Genomic DNA, 23,021 nt, shown 5'->3' on the forward strand with positions numbered 1-23,021 from the left:
TAACAGTACCCAGAATCTCCCTGAATTCATCTGGGGGTCGAGCTTTCAACTTTACTGCTCCAACTCTATGGAACTCTCTTCCTCGCACAGTGCGAGAAGCTCCCACTGTAGAATCCTTTAAAAATATACTAAAGATGTACCTATTTTACTTATATCTACTGTTAAGCTTGTTGTGTATTTTGAGCTGTAAAGACAATGGTAAAGTACATTGGGGCGGATGTATGGAGGGTCGTTATGGGGGAGAAGGGGCACGTTATGTGCACTCATACCGCTTCTCCCCCATGTATGAAGGAGCCGGGATGTGCCCCTGTCCATATCTAAATGATAGCAGGCCAACCTTTCCGCCCGTGTGCTATCTCCAGGTGGGGACATAGCCGGAGGGGGTAGTTAGCGCTCCCCCGCTTCGGCAGACAAGATGTTAATACATCTTGTTGATGTCCCTTCCTGCTTTGCCTCGCTAATCAGGCAAAGCAGGAAGTATTATTACATCTGCCCCTTTGAGTCCTATTGGGAGAAAAGTGGTATATAAATATCATATTATTATTATTATTATTAATAATAACATGCTTTAATTGACATTTTCAATTAACAGCTAACACACTTTATGACAAAACCAAGATATTCAGCAGTTCTCAAGCTAAACTATGTCTCAGACCTATAGGAACCTGTCCATTAAATGCAATCAGTGTTATTATCACTTTTTGCTCAGTTCCACTGCAGCAACAGAACACACTAACTCTGTATGACGTCACCGCGGTTGCCTCCCGCCCCTTTCTCCAGGACGACGACAACTCCTCCCCCTCCTCTGTGCTTTTAAACTGCACATTGTGACGTCCACTGTGGGGGCGGAGCGAGGGCTTGTGACGTTTTTATCAGCTGTTGGAACCGTTCTAATGATTGAGCAGTGAGATGAGCCGGCGGCAGAGCCTGTCCTGTATACAGCACTGTGCATCTACCTCAACCCGGGCTTCTGTACAGCGGCTTGGATACTGTATTTGTCTGTATACACTGACTGCTGCACGGTAAGGTAAATACACTGTCGGAGTTTTGTGTGTCGTCCAGTGAGAGAAGGCATATATCCCGGACATATTGGATACGTTTACTTGTAATGTATGTTTGTGTTGTGGTGCATTCTGTCAGTCAGGGACTGAATGACATGTGGTGGCATTGTTACTCTGATCAGCAGTGTAGAGGTTAATGTGTGGCCTAGCCAGCAATGTCACAAGTTGTGGAGGTGAAATAATGCTGCCCTAGAGGTCACTGGGTGCACCTAGCATCACACAATAGCATTAAACTGTGGTTTTATTTGAAGGACATATATCTGTTTCATGAAAGACAGCTGGTCCTGATCTCTGCTTACACACCCGTACAGTGACAGCTCTGCAAATGATGGAGTCACAGGTACCACCCCCTCCCCCAAATCTCTTCTTTATTACAATGTCAACACAACTGTGACGTCACTCAGTCGGAGCAGATGTCATAGGTGACTGCAGACAGAAAAGATATGGGAGGCTGGGGGGAAGGACATCTTTGTACAGGTACCTTAAACCGTATGTAATGTATGTCTGAGTTGCGTTTTTCTGTTGTCTCCTATTTACTATTGTGTCACCTTTCCCATAAAATGTGGCCACTTTTCCTCTTTATTGCATCTGTTTCTAGTGTACTGTTATCTGCCTGTCAGCCTGCTTGATGGGTGACCCTGTTTCTATAAGCCTTTTGCTTTTGTGTAGCTGTGTCCTGTCTTCTTTCTTTTCTCTGTAGTTCCTCCTCTTCCATCCTCCATCTGTACCTCTCCCTCCCCCCTCTCTCTCCTCCTTCCCCCTGAGTGGGCTCAACCCCAGGGCTGTGTGGTCCTACTGAGTCCCCCCTCCCGTCATAAGGAGCCCCCTGGCTGGGAAGGGGTTAGCAAGCTGTGATTTAGAGGTACTTATCAGACTAATGCCCCTGTTCTGCCACACTGCCTCCCCTCCCTTCTTCCCGAGCTTCTGCTGTCAATATGCAAATATATAATCCGGGTCTGATGAAAGCCCAGGATGCTTTATACAGGGGGAGGAGTGTCCTCTGCAAGAGAAATCTGCCTTAAATTTCAATCCTTCTATGGAAATCTGAATTATACTGTCAAGTGTCTTGTTTATGGATCACAGCCTGGGCCTAAACTCTTCACAAAATGCTGTATGTCTGCAAAGCAATGAGCCCTTGTAGCAATCTAATAGCTTTTAATAATAATAATAGCAATTGTAATACTTGGTCTTCTTATTTACATTCAGTCACTACCCTCTAGATTAGTTGGGGTGTACCGCATCACTCCCAGTCTATTTTTATTAATTACTTTTCTTATAGGTGATGAGCAATTGCAGAATGTGACATTTAAGTAATACAATACATGACTGATTTCCTCCACTTTGCTGGAGTGCATACTTCTCGTAATATTCATTAATATATGTCTTAATAGCAAGTTCTTAAATTGTAAAGAGCACTGGATAGGGATGGACTAAACAGCACTAGGTGGAGACACAGGAAGCCATACAAGAAATAAGGAAACCTTCATATTAAATACGGCTATTCTGAAGCAATAGAGAACACTTATGGTAATTTATATAAATATTATACTGTTATATACCATGTAGGTTACTGGACAAAGAGTAGTTCCATAATAGTTCATGTGGGTTTTGTTTCATATTAAACAACCTAGTGATGCCTGCCTAATATGCATCTGACACTGAATGTCACACTGTGTCCTCTGTTGAACTGCCTCTATGTGTATGCATGACCCTAATCCTCTTCATCACACGAATTGCCTTAGAAACGCCATCTTCACTTGAGCAGGCACTGACATTTGGGGCACAGGCCTTAGAATGACTTAGAATATAGCCATATGCTGTAGTTTTATGTTGAAGCGTGGCTCTTATTTTTTTTCAGCATGATCGGCATTAGGTGTTGTATAATAAGTCAACATGCTCAAGGTCGGCAGTGGCAATAAGTTGACAAATCATAAGGTCGACATGACTGTTTCACCATTTTTTGGTGTCCGTATCGACACGTGAGCACGTTGACATTGTTGACCTACCATCTGGATACCACAGGCATTATAGTTTAGCTGCGGTTTTGTGTACATGTTACTGTACATACTTGTGATTTATGTATCTTATGACTAGTGATATATTTGCGTGACACATGGTACTGTTGCCTTGATATGATGGCTTGTGTATGATTAGAGCACACAGATCATTATTTTCTAACTTTGACATTGTCTAACTTGATGGACCCACAAATAAACAAATGGTGGGATGTGGTTTGCCCGCACCCCGTTCAGTGAGTATGCAGGGCACGCTAGGGTGTGGCCGAGGATGCGGAGGTTAGGTTTAGGCACTAGTGAATGGACTGAGGGTTAGGCTGTGGGGCGGGGTTTATGCGTCAGTGTGCAGGGGATAGGCACTAGCAGGGTGGGATAGGGTCAGGAGGTTAGGGAGTATGGGGAGAGGTTTAGCTTACTATTGGGGCTACTGTCAGGATTCACTGTATCGGGATGATGGGGTCTTTTGACCCACTGCCGGGACATCATATACAGTATATCCCCAAATGGGCTGTTTCATGAGTGCAGACAGAGGCCCAGATGTACTAAACTTGAAAAGTGATAAAATGGAGAGTGATAAACAGCCAGCCAATCAGCACCTGGCTGCCATGTCACAGGCTGTGTTTGAAAAATTACAAGTGGTGGGGATTTCGACATTTCAGGATATCAGCGTCTGCATCCCGATGCAGGGAATCCTGATAGGGGTCTGGTAATTGTACTTGCCTCCTTCCTGCCCTCACCTAACCCTCCTTTTCCACAGCATAACCTTCTCCTCATTCTGTCAGCCTAAACCTAACCCTACCCTAGTCACCCCCCCCCCCCCACAGCCTTACTAGTGCCCCACTAGTGCCTTATAGGTCAGTTGCATACATACATACACCTTATAGGTCAGTTGCATACATACATACACCAATGATGATGGATTGTAGTAAACCAGGCGCATCTATTGGATGATGTGTGCAGCTCTGCATATGGGCCAAAATATCCCATTTTTATGTTGACTTTTCCATTGAGTAGCCACCGACTTTTCTTCAGCCCCAGTATAGAGATATACGTTTTAGAATGTATTGCTGTGGTTTTATGCAATAAAGTCATCATCTTTACCAGTGGTTCCCAACCCTGGTCCTCAAGTACCCCCAACAGTGCATGTTTTCCAGGTCACCCAGCAGGTGCACTCATTATTCAGGCACATTTTAAAAGAACCACAGGTGGAGCTAATTATAGCACTTGTGATTCTGTGTGGAGACCTGCAAAACATGCACTGCTGGGGGGACTTGAGGACCAGGGTTGGGAACCACTGATCTATACAATGATTGTAAAGTGACCGTATATGTGAACTGAGCTACTATGGCCTAGGGGTTCCTTGATAACCATTCTGTCATCTTAATAGTCAATCAAGGAGAAAAGTTTCTGCTGTTTTCATAGCTGTCCAAAGAAGAGAAGTAATGTACACCTCTTATTAACCAACAGCTTGTCAGTCCTATATCCTTTTATAGAGGGATTACAGTTATGCATGGATCAGATATCTATTGTTAACACTTAACATTAGAATCAAAATTGGGCTCCTGTACATGAAGTGTGTGGGTAGAATATTTCAAATGATGTGGTAGAACATTCTTATTATGGCTCTGCCATTTTCTCTGAATGAAAGTAGTCCGCCAGCTCCGGTAAGATATACATAATTACTGGGATGAGACATAGCAGTATGTTTCTTTCTGTGATCTGTGTGAAAACGTCATAGGAATGATATTGTACTTTAACCATAAGGGGCTTATTCAGTATTGCACGCAAGTTCAAGGTGATTTTAACTAACTGTGTGTGTGTCAGAGTTTAGCACACACATCTAAGTGTGACTCAGAGATTTACACATCTGTAACTTCTCATTTGTGGCAAAATGGGCATACAATTTGTATGCAACAGTGTATTGTCACATAGGCGAAGTTGAGAGAGGGCATGTGATAGGTGCATGGATGGGCATGCAGGCAATGCAGAGGTGAGTGTATGGAGAGTTCCATCTGATTCCAAGCAAATGTCTTGACCTAGGGCTGATAGCGATGACGTGCTTTCACAAAGCAGATGTGGGGGGAGTATGGCCGCATAGGTTCCACTGACAATATACAGATGTAAATCTGTATTTGTTTTCCAAGCGCATATCTGCAGCCAACCTGCATGCGACTCTGAATAAGGCCCCTAACTTTAATACCAGAAACAGAATCGGAGTTCTGTGTTGTCTACATATTGTCCAATAAATTTTGTTTTGTATCATCGTTGTATCTGGAGAAAGTTGTGGACACAATATTTGTCCATTGACTCTGTAAGCTAAGTGGTTTAAGCATAGTAATTGGACTGCACAAATAATTTCAATTTAATAGGTATATATAGGATTATGATTTCTATATATAGAACTACAGATGGGTCCACATACATCTTGGCTTTTTTTCTCAATTTGTTGCAACATGTAAAACACGGCTTAGCTGTTTTTCCAAATGTAGCAAGTGGGCAGATTCTGAAAATTGTTTGCAGCTGTAGAATTTGTATAAAGCAATAGATTAGAGGTGGAATTTTTTTGAAAAATCACAAAGCGTGACTTTTGCAGAGTCCAAGGTGTGCCATACTGTGCCATACATGAAAAACCACTTGCAAAAACCAAGATGTATGTGGACATATCTGTATATGTTAATTACAGTATGCTGGGATAAACCTAAATATGCCAATCTTAAAATTTAAGAAAAAGTTTTGGATTATAATTGGGATTAACGACCCACTTTGTTATAATTTAGAGGTGAATGATCATAAGGGTTTACACATTGGTCCCTGCTGTGGAATAATGTCTGTACTACCCAAAAGGGATTGAAGAATTGGGTATCCAGAAGGCTGACAGACAGTTGTTAAATAAGTAGATTTTGATTGGTTGCTAAAGGCAACATCTCATCTTCAATAGAACTCCCATCTTAGTCACGACATTGTTTGTGTACAGCTGTCAGCATCCACATGTTGACCCATTTGACCAGTCGTAACCTATTGGACAGCGGCATACTGGACCATGTGATCTGATCACATGGCCCACCTCGGTTGCCTGGACACCAGGTGCCAGTGGGCTGTTAATACAGCATCCATGACCACACCACCCTTCTGCCCTAGCTCACCCAACACAATGGCGCTGATCGCTGTACCAACTAGCGATCGCGGACATAGGAATATCACCACTGTACTTCCAGGTTCTGACCAGAAGTGATGCCATGCGATCCACCCGGCGGGAGTGCTTGACTCCCTAGAAAAGCAGGGGCCCCAGGCGGTTATCCTCCTCCCCCAGCTCCCCCTCCTACTTGTGGATTTCTTATATTTAGTTGCATTTTGATGACTCTGCTGCACACTGCCTTGATAAAAGTCCTTACAGGGACCGAAATGTCGGCAGGCTCTCTTCCCTCTAAAGAATAAACACCTTTGTTTGGACTCCATTTGAACTTGACTACTACCAGACTGGTGAGGGCTGTGGTTTTTCCCAAACCTGGGATCACTGCAGGCCCTCCTTGGCCAGAAGACTGAAGTTCAAATTCTGTGTCAGGTAGCCAGGCTAATACTGTACACTAGAGCCTATTTTTAGTATCCCTTAGTCCACCTTTCTGACACTGTACAGCTGGGTATGCGCTCAGTACGTTATGTACTGCACCTAATCTTATTATTCCAATGTCTGCCTCCTTTTTTTAAATGTGACCTCCCAGCAGAATGCCAAGTTAGGGAGTGCAGAGCGCCTCCCTCTTCCCATTGGTAGTGTTTCAATTCTGACACCTTTAAAATAGCGTCCTGTGAATATTCTTTTCTATTCAATTGTGAAGTGAGCAGTTAACATAATGGGTGAGATGCACCAAACTAAAAATGAAATAAAAACCCAGTTTTCAGGGTTTTTAACCGCATTTTCATATGCAGCAAAACCCCACTGCTGGGGCTTTGCTGCGGGGGGTTACGCCAGTTGCCCATGGAAGATTATGGTCTTCCCTTCGCATCCCCCGCCGATCTGCGACGCACCCCCCTCACCTGTGTCCGGGCAGCCTCCTGCTGTGCTGCCTGGACCAGTGATCTTGTCCTTCCTGCACAGCTTCTAGGTGCAGGGAGGAGGAAGCGGAGTCCTCACAGCCGGGTGAGGGTTCCCGGAGGGAGGGGGACCTGCCGGCCATCGCCTTTGCATTCATAATCGCATATGTTACTGGATATGCGATTATTAACAATGTGGATGCCGGCGATGTGCAGCCGGGGTTATTAGAGAATCCCGACCATTGTTTTAAAAATTCTCAGGAACTATTTGTAGCAGCTTGTAGCCCCTAACTGTAATTTTTCAAATGCAACATGAATTAGGATCTGATTGGTTGGTACGTTATCTCTGTCCACTTTATCTTCATATAAAGCTTAATGCATAAACCCCCTAAAGGAAGTTGCACGGAATTTGTCCCCTAGCTGTATTCTTTGACACTAATGGTATTTATCTGCTGATGCAAGGTTATCATGCTAGAGGTGCATATTTTGGTGTGTTACATAAGCTCTGTATACACTGGCTTTACATGGTAGTCTCTGGGTTAGCAGTGCCCTCGCTGTGCTGGGGACCATGTGTAAATATCTGACCATCTGTGAGGAGTTTGTATGTTCTTCCCCTGTGTTTATGTCTCGGTGCTTTCATTTCTTTCCACCTTCTGGAAACATACTCTGGAAATTGTTGCATAATATTATGTTTCCATACAAATAAATGATAACTTATGAAATACTATACTAGCCAGAAATGCATACATCTATATAGGTATTTTATTATTAGGTAGATACTGTATGTGTGCTAAAGATGGTGAGATTCATAAAGGCATATCGGATGATTCGGGCAGCAACACTTACAGGTCTGGATATTTGTGTCACTTCTGTAAGGTGAGCTCATCCTGTGAGCAGTACAAACAGTCCCAGCCTCCTGGGTCAAGTTAACACTGTACACTAAAATATTAACTCTTCGTTGTCAGATATACTTAAGGCCTATTTCCTAGCCACTTGACAGAACTGCAACCATTTTATCAGAGATTCCATTAGACCATGGGTCTTCAAACTGTGGCCCTCCAGATGTTGTGGAACTACATGTCCCAGCATGCCCTGACAATTTTAGGGAAAAAGGTGGCAATGCATGCTGGGACATGTAGTTTCACAACATCTTGAGGGCCGCAGTTTGAAGACCCATGCATTAGACCTACACAGAACAGGGACCGGCGTTTTCTCGTCTGAGCTGCTTTCAGCATGAAAACCATCCAGTCAGGGCCAGTGCCAGGCGGGTGGGAGTGCTCCGGCGCTCACCTGCTCCTCGGGGGTCCTGTTATTGCGGCAGACCAGCCGCTCCACACGGGGGGGTGCCGGCTCCCTAACCTACTCCCCCGCTCCCCTGGGGGTTGTGGTGGGGTTCCGGGCATCGCGGCGGCAGACCAGCCGCTTCACACGGGGGGGCGGGGTATTTGGTTGCTCCACACGGGGGGGGGGGGGGGGGTCAGTTCCAGGTATTGCGGCAGCAGGCCAGCCGCTCCACACGGGGGATGCCGCTGCGTCCTTCAACGGGGGGGGGGGGGTGTCAGGGGTGGGGGGTGACAGGGGAGGGGGGTGACAGGGGATGCAGAACACCAGGGGTGGGCAGGGGAATGGGTCCACATAGGGGAAGTTGCGGATGCTGCCGCCACTCACCTCCATCCAGGGGGGGGGGGGGGGGACACCTGCTTCAAATTGCGCCCTCCAGTGGCCGGCGCCCTAGGCAAATGCCTAAGGCTGCCTAGTGGTGGCGCTGGCCCTGCATCCAGTGTGTACGGGGCAGCGATGAGCGATGAGCACTCCCTCATCATCGCTGTCGGCCGCCGCTCATCTGCTGGTATTATAACATGTACAAATTTAAAACAGGCTTTTTACATCTTCCTGCCTTTTTATGAAGCAAACCTTGCAGTGTCCCGCAGTGGGGGACAGTTGGGAGTCACCCCTCCTTGTGCACAGCGTCTATTCAGAGAGGCAGCGGTGCTGGGAGCATGGCGAGCAGCTCACACAGCGCTGGCAATGGCCCCTCTGACTAAGGCCACACACGCTTTTTGGACACACATGCGGGCCAATCTCTGAAGTATCATTGTTGGGAGGTATGGTAATGGGCGTGACACAAAAAGTCCTGTTTGAGCGCTCAAACAGGTCACCTTTCACTCATTTCAGCTTGCCACCCCAAGGCGATGCAATAGCCTCAGCTGCCAAGCTAAAATGTAAAACCTTGTTAACTGACCAACCAACATTGTTAGTATTTGTATAGTACCAACATATTCTGCAGTGCTGAACAAATCAGATAATTTTATTCTGCTATCTCATCACTGTCCTACTATAGTTACAATCTAATTTCCCTACCACGGGTTAGTTTAGTCAAAATACAATTTTTCTACTTTTATATCTTTGCATTGTCATGATAAAAAAACAAAATGGCTGCTCAGCAGTAGTATTTTAATGAAGTAATTCTCAGACATGGGAGCAATGGTGAAATACTGTAAGTATTTGGGGAAAAAGAATTCATAGAGTAGTGCCACCTGGTGGTAAAATTAATAAAAATATAAAGTTAACATAATATTCTAAAAATATTGATAAGTTATATCTTAAAGTTGTGTGGATCGCTTAGCGCAGGTCTAGGGCACAGTTATATATATTTTTTCTATTAAAGTCTATTGTATCCTGTTACAGGGCTATTTTAACCAAGCAATACAGAAGCCTGATGTTTACAAATCCGTCTGCGGGATTCTGCTGACCCCACCACACCATATCACCAAGTTGTTTACACCCCCACCAACTTCCGCTCCCAGAATCTCCAGCACACCCCAGGGCTCGCTCCAGCCATGTTCCAACGTTTAACCCGACTGTTCTTCAGCGAGGGACCAGTGACTGATCCCACCGAACCCAAAGCTTTTGTATCAGAGGAAGAAGATGATGGCTGGTTGATTATTGACATCCCAGGTAAGTAATGAACCACAGAAACATTATAACTAGTGCTTGATATCTGCTGTTAACATTCCTAGAGCCATTCTCCAGAGGTCTGCCTTAAATTTAGCTCTGCACTAAGCATGTGTCTGTTCTCCGTCACATGATATCGTGTTATGGAAAAAGGTTCAGGAAAATCTATTTATCTGGTTGCAGACAGGCTGTTCGCTACAGCTGTATCTCTCTTGCCCAATGCCCTTTAGTTTCTCAGTAATGACAGAAAGCTGCAATATACTTTAGTTGCCTGTTGCAATTGAATAATCAAATTAAGATCATTTAATGAGATTGGTCATCTCTACAGTTCCTGTTTTTATTTCATACACTGTAAGATGGTAACTAACCTGTTTGTGAATCAAGTGAGACTCACCTCATTTAGGGAGATCAGCATTCAGCTTAAGGATAGTTGGAATGCACCCAGTAATTACAGTACATCTTCTTGGCAGACTATGTGTACCTAATAAAGCAAATTCCTCCACCAACAATAGTACATTAATTTATTTTGTAATCAAAGTCAATACCAACTTTGCAAAATAGCAGCGAGTTAAGCCTCATATTTTTAGAACAAGTTTTGGTGTTGCCAATGTAGGCATAGATCACATCATAATATCCATATTTATACTATTTCTCCACCTCTACACTATTCCACTATTCTCAATCCAGTGATATAGTGCTGATGTATCACTGGATTGAGGTAATGTACTAACACTTTATTAGAAGATTATGTCCATACAATGCATTTTGCGGTAAACCAGTAACCTCCCCACTACGTCTTCCCTTAAATCCGTAATAGACCACAGATACACAGGTTAATTCACTGTAATCTAGGCGTGAGCCACTTTTATATAAACTACCTCTTATTGGTTTAAGGGAGACTGAGAGAACAGCAAAGATGTTGTCTGTTAAAAAATAAATGTGACATGACTACTTTCTTGCTGTGAAAGCACTTATTATTATTATTATTATTATTATTATTATTATTATTATTATATAGATGTCATCATATTATTACACTATATAATTGGTATCAGGAACAATAATTAAAATAGTTTGCACAATTATACGTATTGCAGTACTACACATTACACAAGTTGTGTTAGGTGCACCTGCATGCATTTAATATTTATATTTTAGGGAAAACGCTGTTAACCTAAAGCTGAATAAAAATTGTAATTGAAAGGATAAACGCCTAAATGATTTCTAATACCTTCCCCATGGTTTCTCCCATCCCTCACCCTTCCTCCTTAACACGGTATGTGTGTGATCCTCCATCTTTCTTTCTCCCATGGCATGTTCCCTACCTTCCTAATTTGACCATGTCAGATAGTTACATCTTAAACTCAAGCGGGGAAGATGTGGCAAAAGGCCAAGTGGACAGCATTGCCTCCAGCCCACTGCCACACTCTCTGGGTGAGCGTATTGGTTGGTCCATTCCCCCCCACCCGCCCCACTCGATGGACGAGAGCTGGTTCGTTACCCCTCCCCCCTGTTTCACTGCAGAGGGTCCGGGCCACAATGAAGTGGGAACCAGTCCACTGGAAGACCTTCTGATCGAGCATCCCAGCATGTCGGTGTACGTCACCAGTGGCAGCATTGTTGTGGAGGAGCAAGACACTAGTGATATAACCAGAGACCGGTAAGTGAATTAGTACAAATATCTTAAAAAATGTCTGGAACAGTATAGTGTGGTGTTGTGGGAGCATTCTCTAAAACTGAAAGAAACTAGGTAAACTGTGTTTAAAAGGAGTAAAAATTACCAGCGTAGTGTTTCAAATTGCCATAACTTTTTGGTTTTGAACTAGAAGTATTATTTTTAAAGACTAAGGCCATACTCCATCCCCCACCACTGTTTCAGACTTTCTTGACAGTATTGAAGAGGCATCTCGGCAGAACAGACCCGACTTTAAAAGCAGTCAGGCCCATTTTGCTGAGAACGTATCCCTTATCCAAAATCCTCAGGACCAGAAGCATTTTAGATAACTGATTATTCTGTATTTCAGACTATATTTATATTTAGTTGAGGTATCTTGCATTTATATTGTATAAAATACACACAAATATAGTTTTTGTGCAGGAAACAAGGTTTCTAAACATGAAACATAGTTTGTGTACTATCATATGCTTTTGAATGCTAAGCAATCATTTTCGTGCACATATTTAGTGCCAGTTAAATATCATGTTAATCAAGCTCAACCATATATAATGCTGAAAGCCGAGTGCGAAAGCTGTGTGCGTTCAACCACAAAAGGCTTTACGTATTTCAAAGCATGTCCACACACCCAAGAGTGTTAAATCTGTCTGTCTTATAAATTGGTCCCAGTTGTTATTAAATAGCTATACGCTAGATCGCAGGTTCTCAAAGTCTGTCCTCAGGACCCCACAAAGTGCATGTTTTGCAGCTCTCCTCACAGAATCAAGTGAAATAATTAGCGCACCTGTGGATCTTTAAAAATGTGTCAGTCAGTAATGTGGGGTGACCTGGATAACGTAAACTGTGTGGGGTCCTGAGGACCGAGTTTGAGAACCACTGCACTAGAGGGTGAAATGGATACAGAATAGCAGGAAAAATGTCCTATTCATGTTCTTTGAACAAGTAATCATAGCACATGATGTCCATTCCTGTGGGTTATGTAGTCATTTTGACATTTAATGTAAAGTGACCGGTATAATAATTATCGCAAGATGGGTATGAAATGCTGTATTATTATTATTACATGGCAAGACGTATAATTTGGGTAATTTATTTGCAGATCGCCATCCAAAACCAGATTGGAACGTCGCACACCACATCATGCCACCTCAGTCTCTGCCAAAGCCGCTATCTTGGAAAAAGTGGGCCAGGTCTCAAGAATCCAACGCGCCAGAGCTTTGGCGGATAAGCGGAAGCTAGGACGTAAGAATCTGCAAAGGCAGAACCTGTCACGGGAGTTCCAAGGTCGCAATGCAGTGCGGAACCGCAGCTATATGTGCCAACCAAGGCAGCGCCAGTGCAACCACTGAACTCTTTAGCAGTTTACAAGAACATGGGCATTATCAACACCCAGAAATCTCCTGTCCTGCCTCATGGTTTGGCAATACTGTCTCTTGCCTCTTTTATACAACCCCTCCGGAACGTAAGACCACTATCCACCCAACTCTTTCCCCAACCTCCCCTCCCCTGTTTTTATGTAAGAAACATGTCCCGCTGCATGTTAATGCTGTAAGTATACAGATTTCATGACAATATTGGTAAGGGTGAATGAAACATAATGAAGAAGGTAATCCTACCCTCAAGATGCAACGTAATTGATCAAGTTCTCATCAATTATTTTAAAACGCAAAATAGTAATATAGCACCATCCTCATACTTTCCTGTAATGTAACCATGTAATTATTTTATTTATATAGCACTTTTCGCCAATAATAGTAGGCTTTGTTACTCCCTTTTTTCTCAGTGGAATAAAGTGGAGCTCTCCAAACTGGGGGAAAATTTACAAAATTGTAATCCTTGAAATGTAATGTCCAGAGGTTTTACATATTGCAGTAAGCAAGGGTAATTGTGAGTCTGTAAAACCATTACAATGTTTTTTTAAAAGCTACAACTTTATATCCCAGTTCCAATATAATGTTACCAGAATATCTGGTGTATTTTTTTTTTTTTTTTTTAAACCAGCTGTTTGTGTAGAGTTGCCATACCAAGAGCCAGCACACAGTTAAGTGAAGATGGTAGGAAGTAAATACTGTACACGTCGTAAATATCAATTGATTGATTATGGTCTTCCCTGCCCTTACCAGAGGGACCTGCAATGCTTCCTATTAATAGAAAGGAAATGTAGGTTGATGATCGCAAGTGGATGTAGTGAAGCAAGTGCAGGGTAAATGGAATTTTGGGACAGGAAGGTAAATGTACACGTGTCAATTATTGTATTATGGCAATGAGAGCTGGTAAATGGTTGAAAAGTAGGGTTGCTGTTGGGACAAATATGTAAATGTATACTATAAACTTGAAGAATATTGCCTGATGTATCACTCCGTTACAGAAATTGTATTATTAGTGATAATTTCAAACAGCACAGCAGTTAATGCATAATTGGATTGTTTGTGAATTTCCTGTTAAATATATATTTTTTTTAAATACTGATTACAACCTAAAACAAGTAAAAATATAATGTTTAAGTATAGTATATAATTGGCGGTACTCGGCATACAAGAACAGAAGGAGATGGTACTCGGCATACAAGAACAGAAGGAGATGGTATCTTAGGTCTTAGCTTTTCAATGCTACCATTTTCACCAATGGTAAAGCATTTAAACGCTGACCTAAGAGACCGTCTCCTTTTGTTCTTGTATGCAGAGTGCTGCCGCTTATTGCCATCGTGTTAAGGATACCGGAAGGTACACAAGGGAATCACAAGTTTTTCTCATGGAGTGCCGGTCCATAATAAATTAAGATACAAAATAAGCTGGCAATGTATCAAGCCTCCTAAATAGGACAGGTGGAGCAATTGCCCATAGCAACCAATCAGGTTTCAACTATCATTTTATCGAATATACTAGATAAATGATAGAAAATCCTCCACTTCACCTCTGATACATGTCTTCCGAAGGGGTAGATTTATAAAGTAGTTTGTCATAGCAGCTTATAAACGTTGTTTCAAAACCATCCATAAATGGACCCTATGGCTTCTATTTACGGAGCCTTGGAGAGAGTGATAGAACCAACCAGCTCTTGTCATTTTTCAAACACATCCTGAAGCATGGCAGTTAGGAGCTTAATGGCTGGTACTTTATCTTTTTCCAAGGCTTGGTAAATAGACCCCATATTTACTAAAGGGTGGTTTGTCAAAGCTAGCAATCCTCATCAGCTAGGACTAATAATGTTAAAAGGAATCTATGCTAAACAAGCCTTGATTCCTGGGGTTGGGATCATTTGGTCTACAGCATGATGGTCGACATGGCAAAAGGTTTTTTTTTTTTACATGAATGTCAACACAGTCGACATGGACACAGTTTAAAGTGCATCACTCGCTAAGCTCGGCACACTATTTTATTCTCCCACTACGCCCTAGTGCAGGCATTCCCAACCACGGTCCTCAAGGCACCTGCTTAAGCACAGGTGACTTAATTAGTATCTGAGGGATTCTGATTAAACCATCTGTGCTGAAGCCTGGATATCACTAAAACCTGCACTGTTGGTGTGTCTTGAGGACCGTGGATGGTAGGGCATGAAATACCGCCTGTCGGCTCAAAAAAACAGTGAAAAACCCCATGTTGCCCTTTTGACTGTCGACCTAGACACTGGCGAACTAATGACCTGTCGACCGGACGACCTTTTTCCATGTCGACCTAATGACCGCATCCCGATTCCTGTTGTTGCTTTAAAAATATTGCTCTAGTGGCTTTGACAACCCACCAATTAGCAGATATACCCCTAAGGACTATATTTATAAGAAAAAGTTGCTTCCTCTCTTCAGTTTGGAGCTGATCACTTAAAGCAGCAATAACATTCAGGACAAAGCATGCTAGTGTTTACATTAAATGTTCGTGCCACTTTGAGTTTTCAGCTCCAATCCACTGAGAAGGGATGGCTTACAAAAACCTCCGGCACTTTATAAATTGTGGCTGCAAGTCTTTTTACAGCAGCCTTACTTGGATAGAAAGAGCTGGAGCATTGCAAGTCCCTCATGTACTACGTATAATCAGATATCGATCACAATCCTGAATATCCTTTCATTGGCTAACTTCATATTGATCTAACTTTTTATTGGTTGAATGAGTTTGAGCTCATTTTCATTTTGGTGACGAACAGCACCTATATTTTGTTTCAGCCTCATGTCCAGTGATCTGACTACCTATAAGGACTGGGTCAGACCCTGCTGGGCCTTTCATCTAACTTGGCAACATAAGCAAACAATTGCAGACATGGGTATTCAATCCCTCCCGACAGCGTGATCCAGGCCTGTTTAAGTTCTGCCTGACAGCAAATCGGCAGGCGGGATTCAATGTCCTGCCTGCTGATCAGCAAAAAGCGGGCGTATCCGCGTAAATGGACGTGGATTGTCGATCTGCGGCCCGGATTGCGACAATCCTTCTGAAATCGGTCTCATTTTGCCGTGATCCCTCTTCAACGCTGTTGGTAAAGACCGCATTGAATAGGGACCCGCCACTATTTCCCCCGTCGGAAACAGCGGCGGAGCATTGAATATCCCCCTTAATATCTGCAACTTTCTTAGAATATTCAAATATGTACATTCAGTTAAACTATTAAACCATAATATTTTAGAGACTGGGTGAAGTTATGGAATATTTATGGCTGAACAACAATTTATCTTTGTAGTAACCAACCTCTTATTTTTAATTCAACAGTGTATATAAACATTTAAATGGTGCTTACTATAGTAACTTTCTTTAAAAGAGTGTAAATATTTTAGAACACTATTAAAAGCATGTGTGAGTATTTGGTGACAGTGTTTTCACAAATGGAACATTGCACGATTGGTGTAATCCGTTTTGTCTAGGTGCGGAGATGCCTGATACCTACCAGATACATGTCTTGCTTCAATTTTTTTAAAATTAATTTTAAAGTATGCTGTTTGAACTATTTTTTAAAAGAATTGCGTGCAAATTTGAGGAACTGTCAATTTCTGTGTGGACTCAGGGACATAACAGCTAGTGATGAAACTATTTGGATGTGTATGTCTAATGTACTTATCCACTATTTTCAGTGATGGCAGACATTTTGAACCATAGCCATCATAGAAAGTAGTCCGCTCATTGTTACATGTGTCAGGGATCACTAGGGAAAAAATTTGTATGCTGGTTCAGCACTTAAAATGGCTGTCTCTACTGTGTGCGTATATGTAGATCATAAGTCCATTTTAAAGTAATATTTAAGTTGCTGAACTTCACCAACATTTTTTTAAGTGACAGATGTACTGCAAACAACCCCTGACAATAAAAAAAGCCATTTACTCAGTCTTTTGGTTTTACTCCCTCCATTTTGTTGTATGAGCAAAACACCACCTACATTTTCTGTATGCTTTTATAAATAATATTATTTGATTGGCTAGTTAAAATAATCAAACCCAAAACAATCTAGAATGTCTGTCATGGAAAATATCTGCAGTTATTTGATTACTGTACTTCTGAGTGTAATACAAAGGGGAAAAAAAAAGCTTTTGGTTTTATGAGACTCAATAAAATCATAGGAGCTAATTTTTCCAAATATTGGGTGTGCATAAACCAGATTAGCGGTCACATGTTTATGAAGTGACCCACTACTGCTGTTACTTGTGTTTCCAGCATTCTGATTTGAGAGTGTATCTTGCTCTATCCTAGAGTTTACCACTGGCAAAACATTGTGGAAGCTAAAGATGCTACTTATGGTTAACAATAAATGTGTAAGTGAAGAAATCGCGAACATGGCGCCAGTTGAAAGCTGGCCTAAATGCTGTATTATGATCAAATTTAAATTAATATATTAAGGCCTGTTCCTTAATATTGTATTAAAAGTTTTAAAGTAAAATATTAGTCTTTAGCATTTATAATCTAAATATTTTATCATCTCTTAATATAGAAATGTGATATATAGTCAAATAGGTTGAACTCCTTTTTTTCAACCTTAATTACTATGTGATGAATATTTCCAGGCGTATTACAAAACTATTTTGTATTTCTTTTGATTTAAAAACACTATTTTTATTAGGGACATTGGTCAGGAACAACATATGGGATGCAGTTAAAATCCCGGCGGTCGGGATCCCGGCGTTCAGAATCCCAACCGCTGAAATCCCGACACTTTCTCCCTCCGTGGGTGTCCACGACACCCCTGGAGGGAGAATAAATTAGTGTGCTGAGCATAGCGAGGCACCGGGCCCACTGCGTGGCGAGCGCAGCGAGCCTGCAAGGGGGGGCCATCCACGTCCCCCCCCCTTGTCGGGATTTTGGCGGTCGGGATTCCGGCGTCAGGATTTTGAATGCCGAGATCCCGACCGCTGGGATTTCATACTAAATCCCAACATATATGCCACACACACACAAAGTCCTGGTGCCAATGTATAATCTAATACCCATCATGCAATAATATAGAAAGTAATAAGATTACAAGAGGAACATAGCTCCTGTCTGTGTCTTGCTAATACAAGCAGCTTGTCTCCAAGAGCTGCACAGGGATTGGTAGCAGCAAATTTCTGGGAGTACATACCTTCTACCAAGGGGCTTCTCGACAACATAGGCAAAAACTTCAACCTGCTGACTCTAAAGTCCCCCTCCACAACCCCACACTGTCACCAATACAGCCCAGCCCCTCGAATGAGTGTGGAGGAGGCAGCTTAGAAATTCCACAGCCACTACCAGTATTAAGTACAAAAAGGATGTTTCAACCTCATAGACTAAGATTGCGCATGCGTCTCATTGATTACCAATAGTTGACGCAGAACGAACTTGGATGCAGGGAGAGTGAATTTCAGTGGGTGTCACTAGGCGGTAAAGGGGTGGTGAAACAAATGCAGGTGTGCCAAGCATTTGCTCGGCAGGAAGTTGGTGAATAAGTTTAAAGATCATTGGCAGCAGCATAAAGTCTGAGTGACTCAAAATGACGCCCTGTTTGAGTGCTCAGAACTAAAAGGGTTATGGCTCTTTCCTAATCTGGAGCCCTAAAGGTTGAGGGGTCTTTAAGCACACATTCTTATTAGTAACTCTTCTTTTTAAAACAAATCTGTTGTATAACCTACTTTACATTGTAACTTTTTAGAAGAATATTACAAGTCACCACAAAATATTGTTATAATCTAAAAATGACACTGCATTAACATATTGTATTGACTTGTAATATCCTTGTATCACTCTAGTTTTCAAATGTTCATTTTAAATACTGGTGATTATCACAATTGTTTGGTGAGAACAAAGACACTAAACGATAACATTAAAAGTCTGATATTTTTGACAATGAAAGAATTGTAACGTTAATAGGCATTAGGTCAGTGGTTCTCAGCTGGTTTGGCAGGAGCTTACTCCAGCTTCATGTCATGTGAATGGCCTGATTTTCTACAGTAATACTGCTTTTGCTTTCTGTAGGAAATCTCACAAGGAAAATTCAAACCCAATTGCTAATTTCAATTAAGATGAACAAACTTGAAATCATACTGTATTTGGGGAAAAGATGAAACATTTTTAGAATATAAATGAAATAGGATTCTTGTTTAGCATTAGGTGAATTCAGTTCTGATAAACCATGTAATGCGGTTTTAAAAATAACTTTTAAAATTTAAATATTTTCTATGAGGTTATCCTGTTAGTGTTAAAATTAACAATAAAACGTGTTCTTAAAAATGGATGTGGGAGTATGATGGAATGGGGTGTAAATGGTTAAATAAGTTTGTATTCAGTAGGAGTACTAATCATATTGCCAACCAACCAGATGGCAGTCTAGATAGATCCTTGTTCTGTTATTCTCATTCAAATTGAGTTATACCGTACAATGCCAAGTATTTCAGCATCATTTAGAACATACTAGCAACCTAGATTACATGTGTGGAAAGTGATTTTTATTACATATAACATTCATTTTTTGAATGGACTATAGTGGACCCTTAGTCCTGTCATAGAAAACTGGATTGTGGGTTCTCATTGTAGTTAACAAAATCAGTAAATTAGTGGCAGTAGATCATTCCCATAATTCTCTAGCAACACAGATATTGCTCAATTATCTTCACATATCTGTGATGTATACACAGTGCTCTTGGCTTGTAGTAACCTCCTTCCTACCAGCACTGTGTAGATTGCTAAAAATCATTGTAAATCAGTTATCCGTCCTAAGCGTTTGCACTCCTAAAATCCTAAAGATCATAATTAACTAATTGCGAGTACAGCATTTGCGCACCTTACCATGAGATGGTATTTAAACAGTGGCACCTAGGTAAGTATATTTATCCTAACCTCCCCTTATGGTGCGTACACACGGGGGGAGATATATTGCTTGCAATATATTGCTGAGCAATATATTGCTCAGTGTCTCTTTTTCAACAAGCGACCAGAGATGGTCGCTGTTGAAAACGAACCTCTGCTGGGGGTGCCGCAGAGGTAATTAGCTGGTCGCAGGAGCAAGCTCCTGCGACCAGCGATTACAATGGGGCAGAAAACGGGAGCGCGCACCCGGCGATTTATCGCCGAGGCACACTCCCAATCACTGGCAATATGGTCGCCTGCGACCATATTCCCAGCGATTACAGCACCTATCTCCCCCGTGTGTACACAGCTTAAGTGCTTAATCCTAGTACTTTCCATCGGGATTCCACTTCTGGCACATTGTCCGCATCACCCTTACCACACATGGCATGCACCATTATTGTAAGAGGACGTTTATTTTTCTGCATTGTCTTGACCCTGTTGTATTGTAGACTATTTTACATTTTCTGAAACAACCATGCCCACAAATTATAATACAATGCTCCATACACCACAACATGGATAATAAAACCCACACATACACAGTGATATTAGATTTCTGCTAACCTATACTGAAAATACATTTGGTAAAATCTTTTTTTTTCTTTTTTTTGCTGAAAGCCATGTGCCATATTCCTCCCCCCTTGCATGTTTTTAGTGGTGTTTTTGTTATCTTCACATTAGTGAGGGTAATGGGGCCCTACACTAGTGAAGCGATTCTTGGGCATTTTCTAAGCGATCTCACTAGATCACTTAGAAAATGCCCCCACATTGCTCAGTGTGTAGGTGCATAGTGAATAGCATTGCTTGGTCCCTCGTGTTGCTATCACCCCAGCGATTAAATATTTAGCATGCTGGCTAAATCTACAATCGCCGGTATTAGGGCCTGTGTTATAATGAAGAACACTGGCCCAGACAGATCGCTCAGCAGCACATCGCTGTGTGCTGAGCGATGTAGCATTGCTCAAAACGCTAATCTTCCCATGTGTAGGCCCCTTAAGAATGGGCACATGGTTGGGTGTAGGTGCCCTGTAACTTCAGCCTATGACCTCTCCGGGCTTCATTTTAGTGTAACAGCAGCAGTAGGTTCCATTAATCAAACAGCTTGTTGCTATGAGGAAAGAGAGACAACTAACTTCATAAGTAATTTGGAAACCTGCTTACCACCATGTCAGTGGCTGGCAGGCAAGGCTTTAGCGATTGTTAGTTAATTCAGAAATGACACTGACTTCAATAATTTGTATTCTTATGAAACTTGTTCAGCCCACAAAATGGCTACTTCCAATGTGTTCAAGCAATGGATACACTAAAATCTATTAAGAAAAAAATGATCTGCTAGATACAAGATTGAAGTTTACGCTACTGTTTTCAGAATGTGTATCCCATATACTTCCTGTAGTCCTGTGAAAGTGTCACTGCACAAAATGGCTGACATCCCATTTGCAACATAAAACCATTTTACATGTCAATAAGGACAGGATTAGACTTAAATCATCTAAATGTTAGAGGTAACATGCAAGTGACTTTTTAAATATATATATATATTGTTAAAACTGTATATGTGACATTAGTGCAGACTCTACAGGCTCTCAGCTTTATGGTGCTGTTACATGTGTACATGTAAGAAATGTTATTTATCAGTTTTTAAAATGTGCACCAGATATAAAAGGAATATAATTCTTAAGCGTGAATCTGGTTTTGTATTTTGGGTGCTAGTTTTGATAACACGTATGCTACCAGTGTTTGTGTGCTAAATACTAGATACTAATTGAAAAAATAAAAAAAAACCTTTGAGTCGGAATGATAGCAGTTTTGTGTGGTGAAATGAATTGCAGCAATATAAAAAGTAATACACTGTATATAGTAGTGGAAGTAATACATATTTGCAGTATATAAGATGCATGTGCCTTTTGGTCATGTTTTTGCATGGATTTTAAGTCACAGATTCTGAAGCCATCTTTACTTAGACTGGTTGAACGTGTGGTGTTCTTTGGAGAGTGGATTGTGTGTGTCCTTTTGTAGATGTGAGCAGTTATTTACATAGATATAATACACTGTTATCCCTATGCAGGGCAAAAACCAGCAAAGGCAGAGAGAGAGAGAGGTTGGATATACAGTACAACCAAAATGAAACCAAGATAAATAGCCCGAGTCAAAAGTGTGGTGTGAAAGGGCCTTCTTAAAATACCCAGGTCCAGCAACCATGCATTCTGACCCGTGTTGCTGTGCAGTGTGAACGGGTGACCCAGATCGATCGACCTGGGTATCGTTCACACTATAAGGAGGACGCCGCATCTGCTCAAATCACTGCCTCCTCCCCAACATGCCACCGTCCCGCTCCCAGCGGGAAACCTTGCATCGCAAATTTTTGCTTTTCTACATGGTTTCTGGGGCTAGACAATGGAAATCATGTTCTAGTTACTGCTTTAAAGACAGTATCCATGTCCCAAATGTGCAGATCTTTTTAAGTATTTGGCTAAGCAAAAGTTGATTTATAGACACTGCCTTACCATAATATCCATTTAAATCGGGACACTCATGAAATACCCAGGTTCTATGGTTGATTAAAATCAAGTGACATGTAGGCTAAAAGTCAGTAAGCCACAGAATCTGTACAATTCACCTGCCTCCGTTTAATAGAACAGTATGGAAACTACTTCCACTTAAACAATTTAACTAAACTGCTTCCATCTCAACAGGGGCATGGGATCTGCATAAAATGCATAGGTTAGCCAGACTAATATCTCTGCTGTATTGGATATTAACACCCACAGACCAATAGGCAGCTGCTATGATTTCCCTTCTTGTAGCCTCCTATTGGTTGGTAGGTGCATACAATATAGATGGTCCCAGATGAGGCAACAAGATTTAACTTTTAAGGAGCATTCTGAGTTCTGAAGCAGCTTTAGTTTATAAAAAATGTTTAAAATTAATGTAACACTTTAATTTTACATGTTTTATCCCCTTACAGCCATTTATGTTCGATCATAACAGACCACACACACACACACAC

At 41.8% G+C, this 23,021-nt stretch overlaps 1 protein-coding gene across 3 annotated transcripts; it reads left to right on the plus strand.

Moving 5' to 3' along the window:
* Positions 1–833: 833 nt before the first annotated feature.
* On the plus strand, positions 834–14,193 carry TP53INP2 (tumor protein p53 inducible nuclear protein 2). Of its 3 annotated transcripts, XM_083147701.1 has the most exons (5): positions 834–1,027; positions 9,794–10,063; positions 11,408–11,494; positions 11,585–11,720; positions 12,835–14,193. In XM_083147701.1, the coding sequence occupies exons 2-5, from the start codon at positions 9,946–9,948 to the stop codon at positions 13,082–13,084; spliced, it is 591 nt and encodes a 196-aa protein (XP_083003827.1). In that variant the 5' UTR covers positions 834–1,027; positions 9,794–9,945; the 3' UTR covers positions 13,085–14,193. The 3 variants fall into 3 exon arrangements, with proteins under 3 accessions (XP_083003827.1, XP_083003825.1, XP_083003826.1); XM_083147699.1 differs by having other exon boundaries at positions 835–1,027; positions 11,408–11,720; XM_083147700.1 differs by having other exon boundaries at positions 835–1,022; positions 11,408–11,720.
* The last annotated feature ends 8,828 nt before the right edge of the window (positions 14,194–23,021 follow it).

The sequence above is a fragment of the Crinia signifera genome, chromosome 6, assembly GCF_055691185.1.
Source record: "Crinia signifera chromosome 6, ASM5569118v1, whole genome shotgun sequence".
Lineage (NCBI taxonomy): Eukaryota > Metazoa > Chordata > Amphibia > Anura > Myobatrachidae > Crinia > Crinia signifera.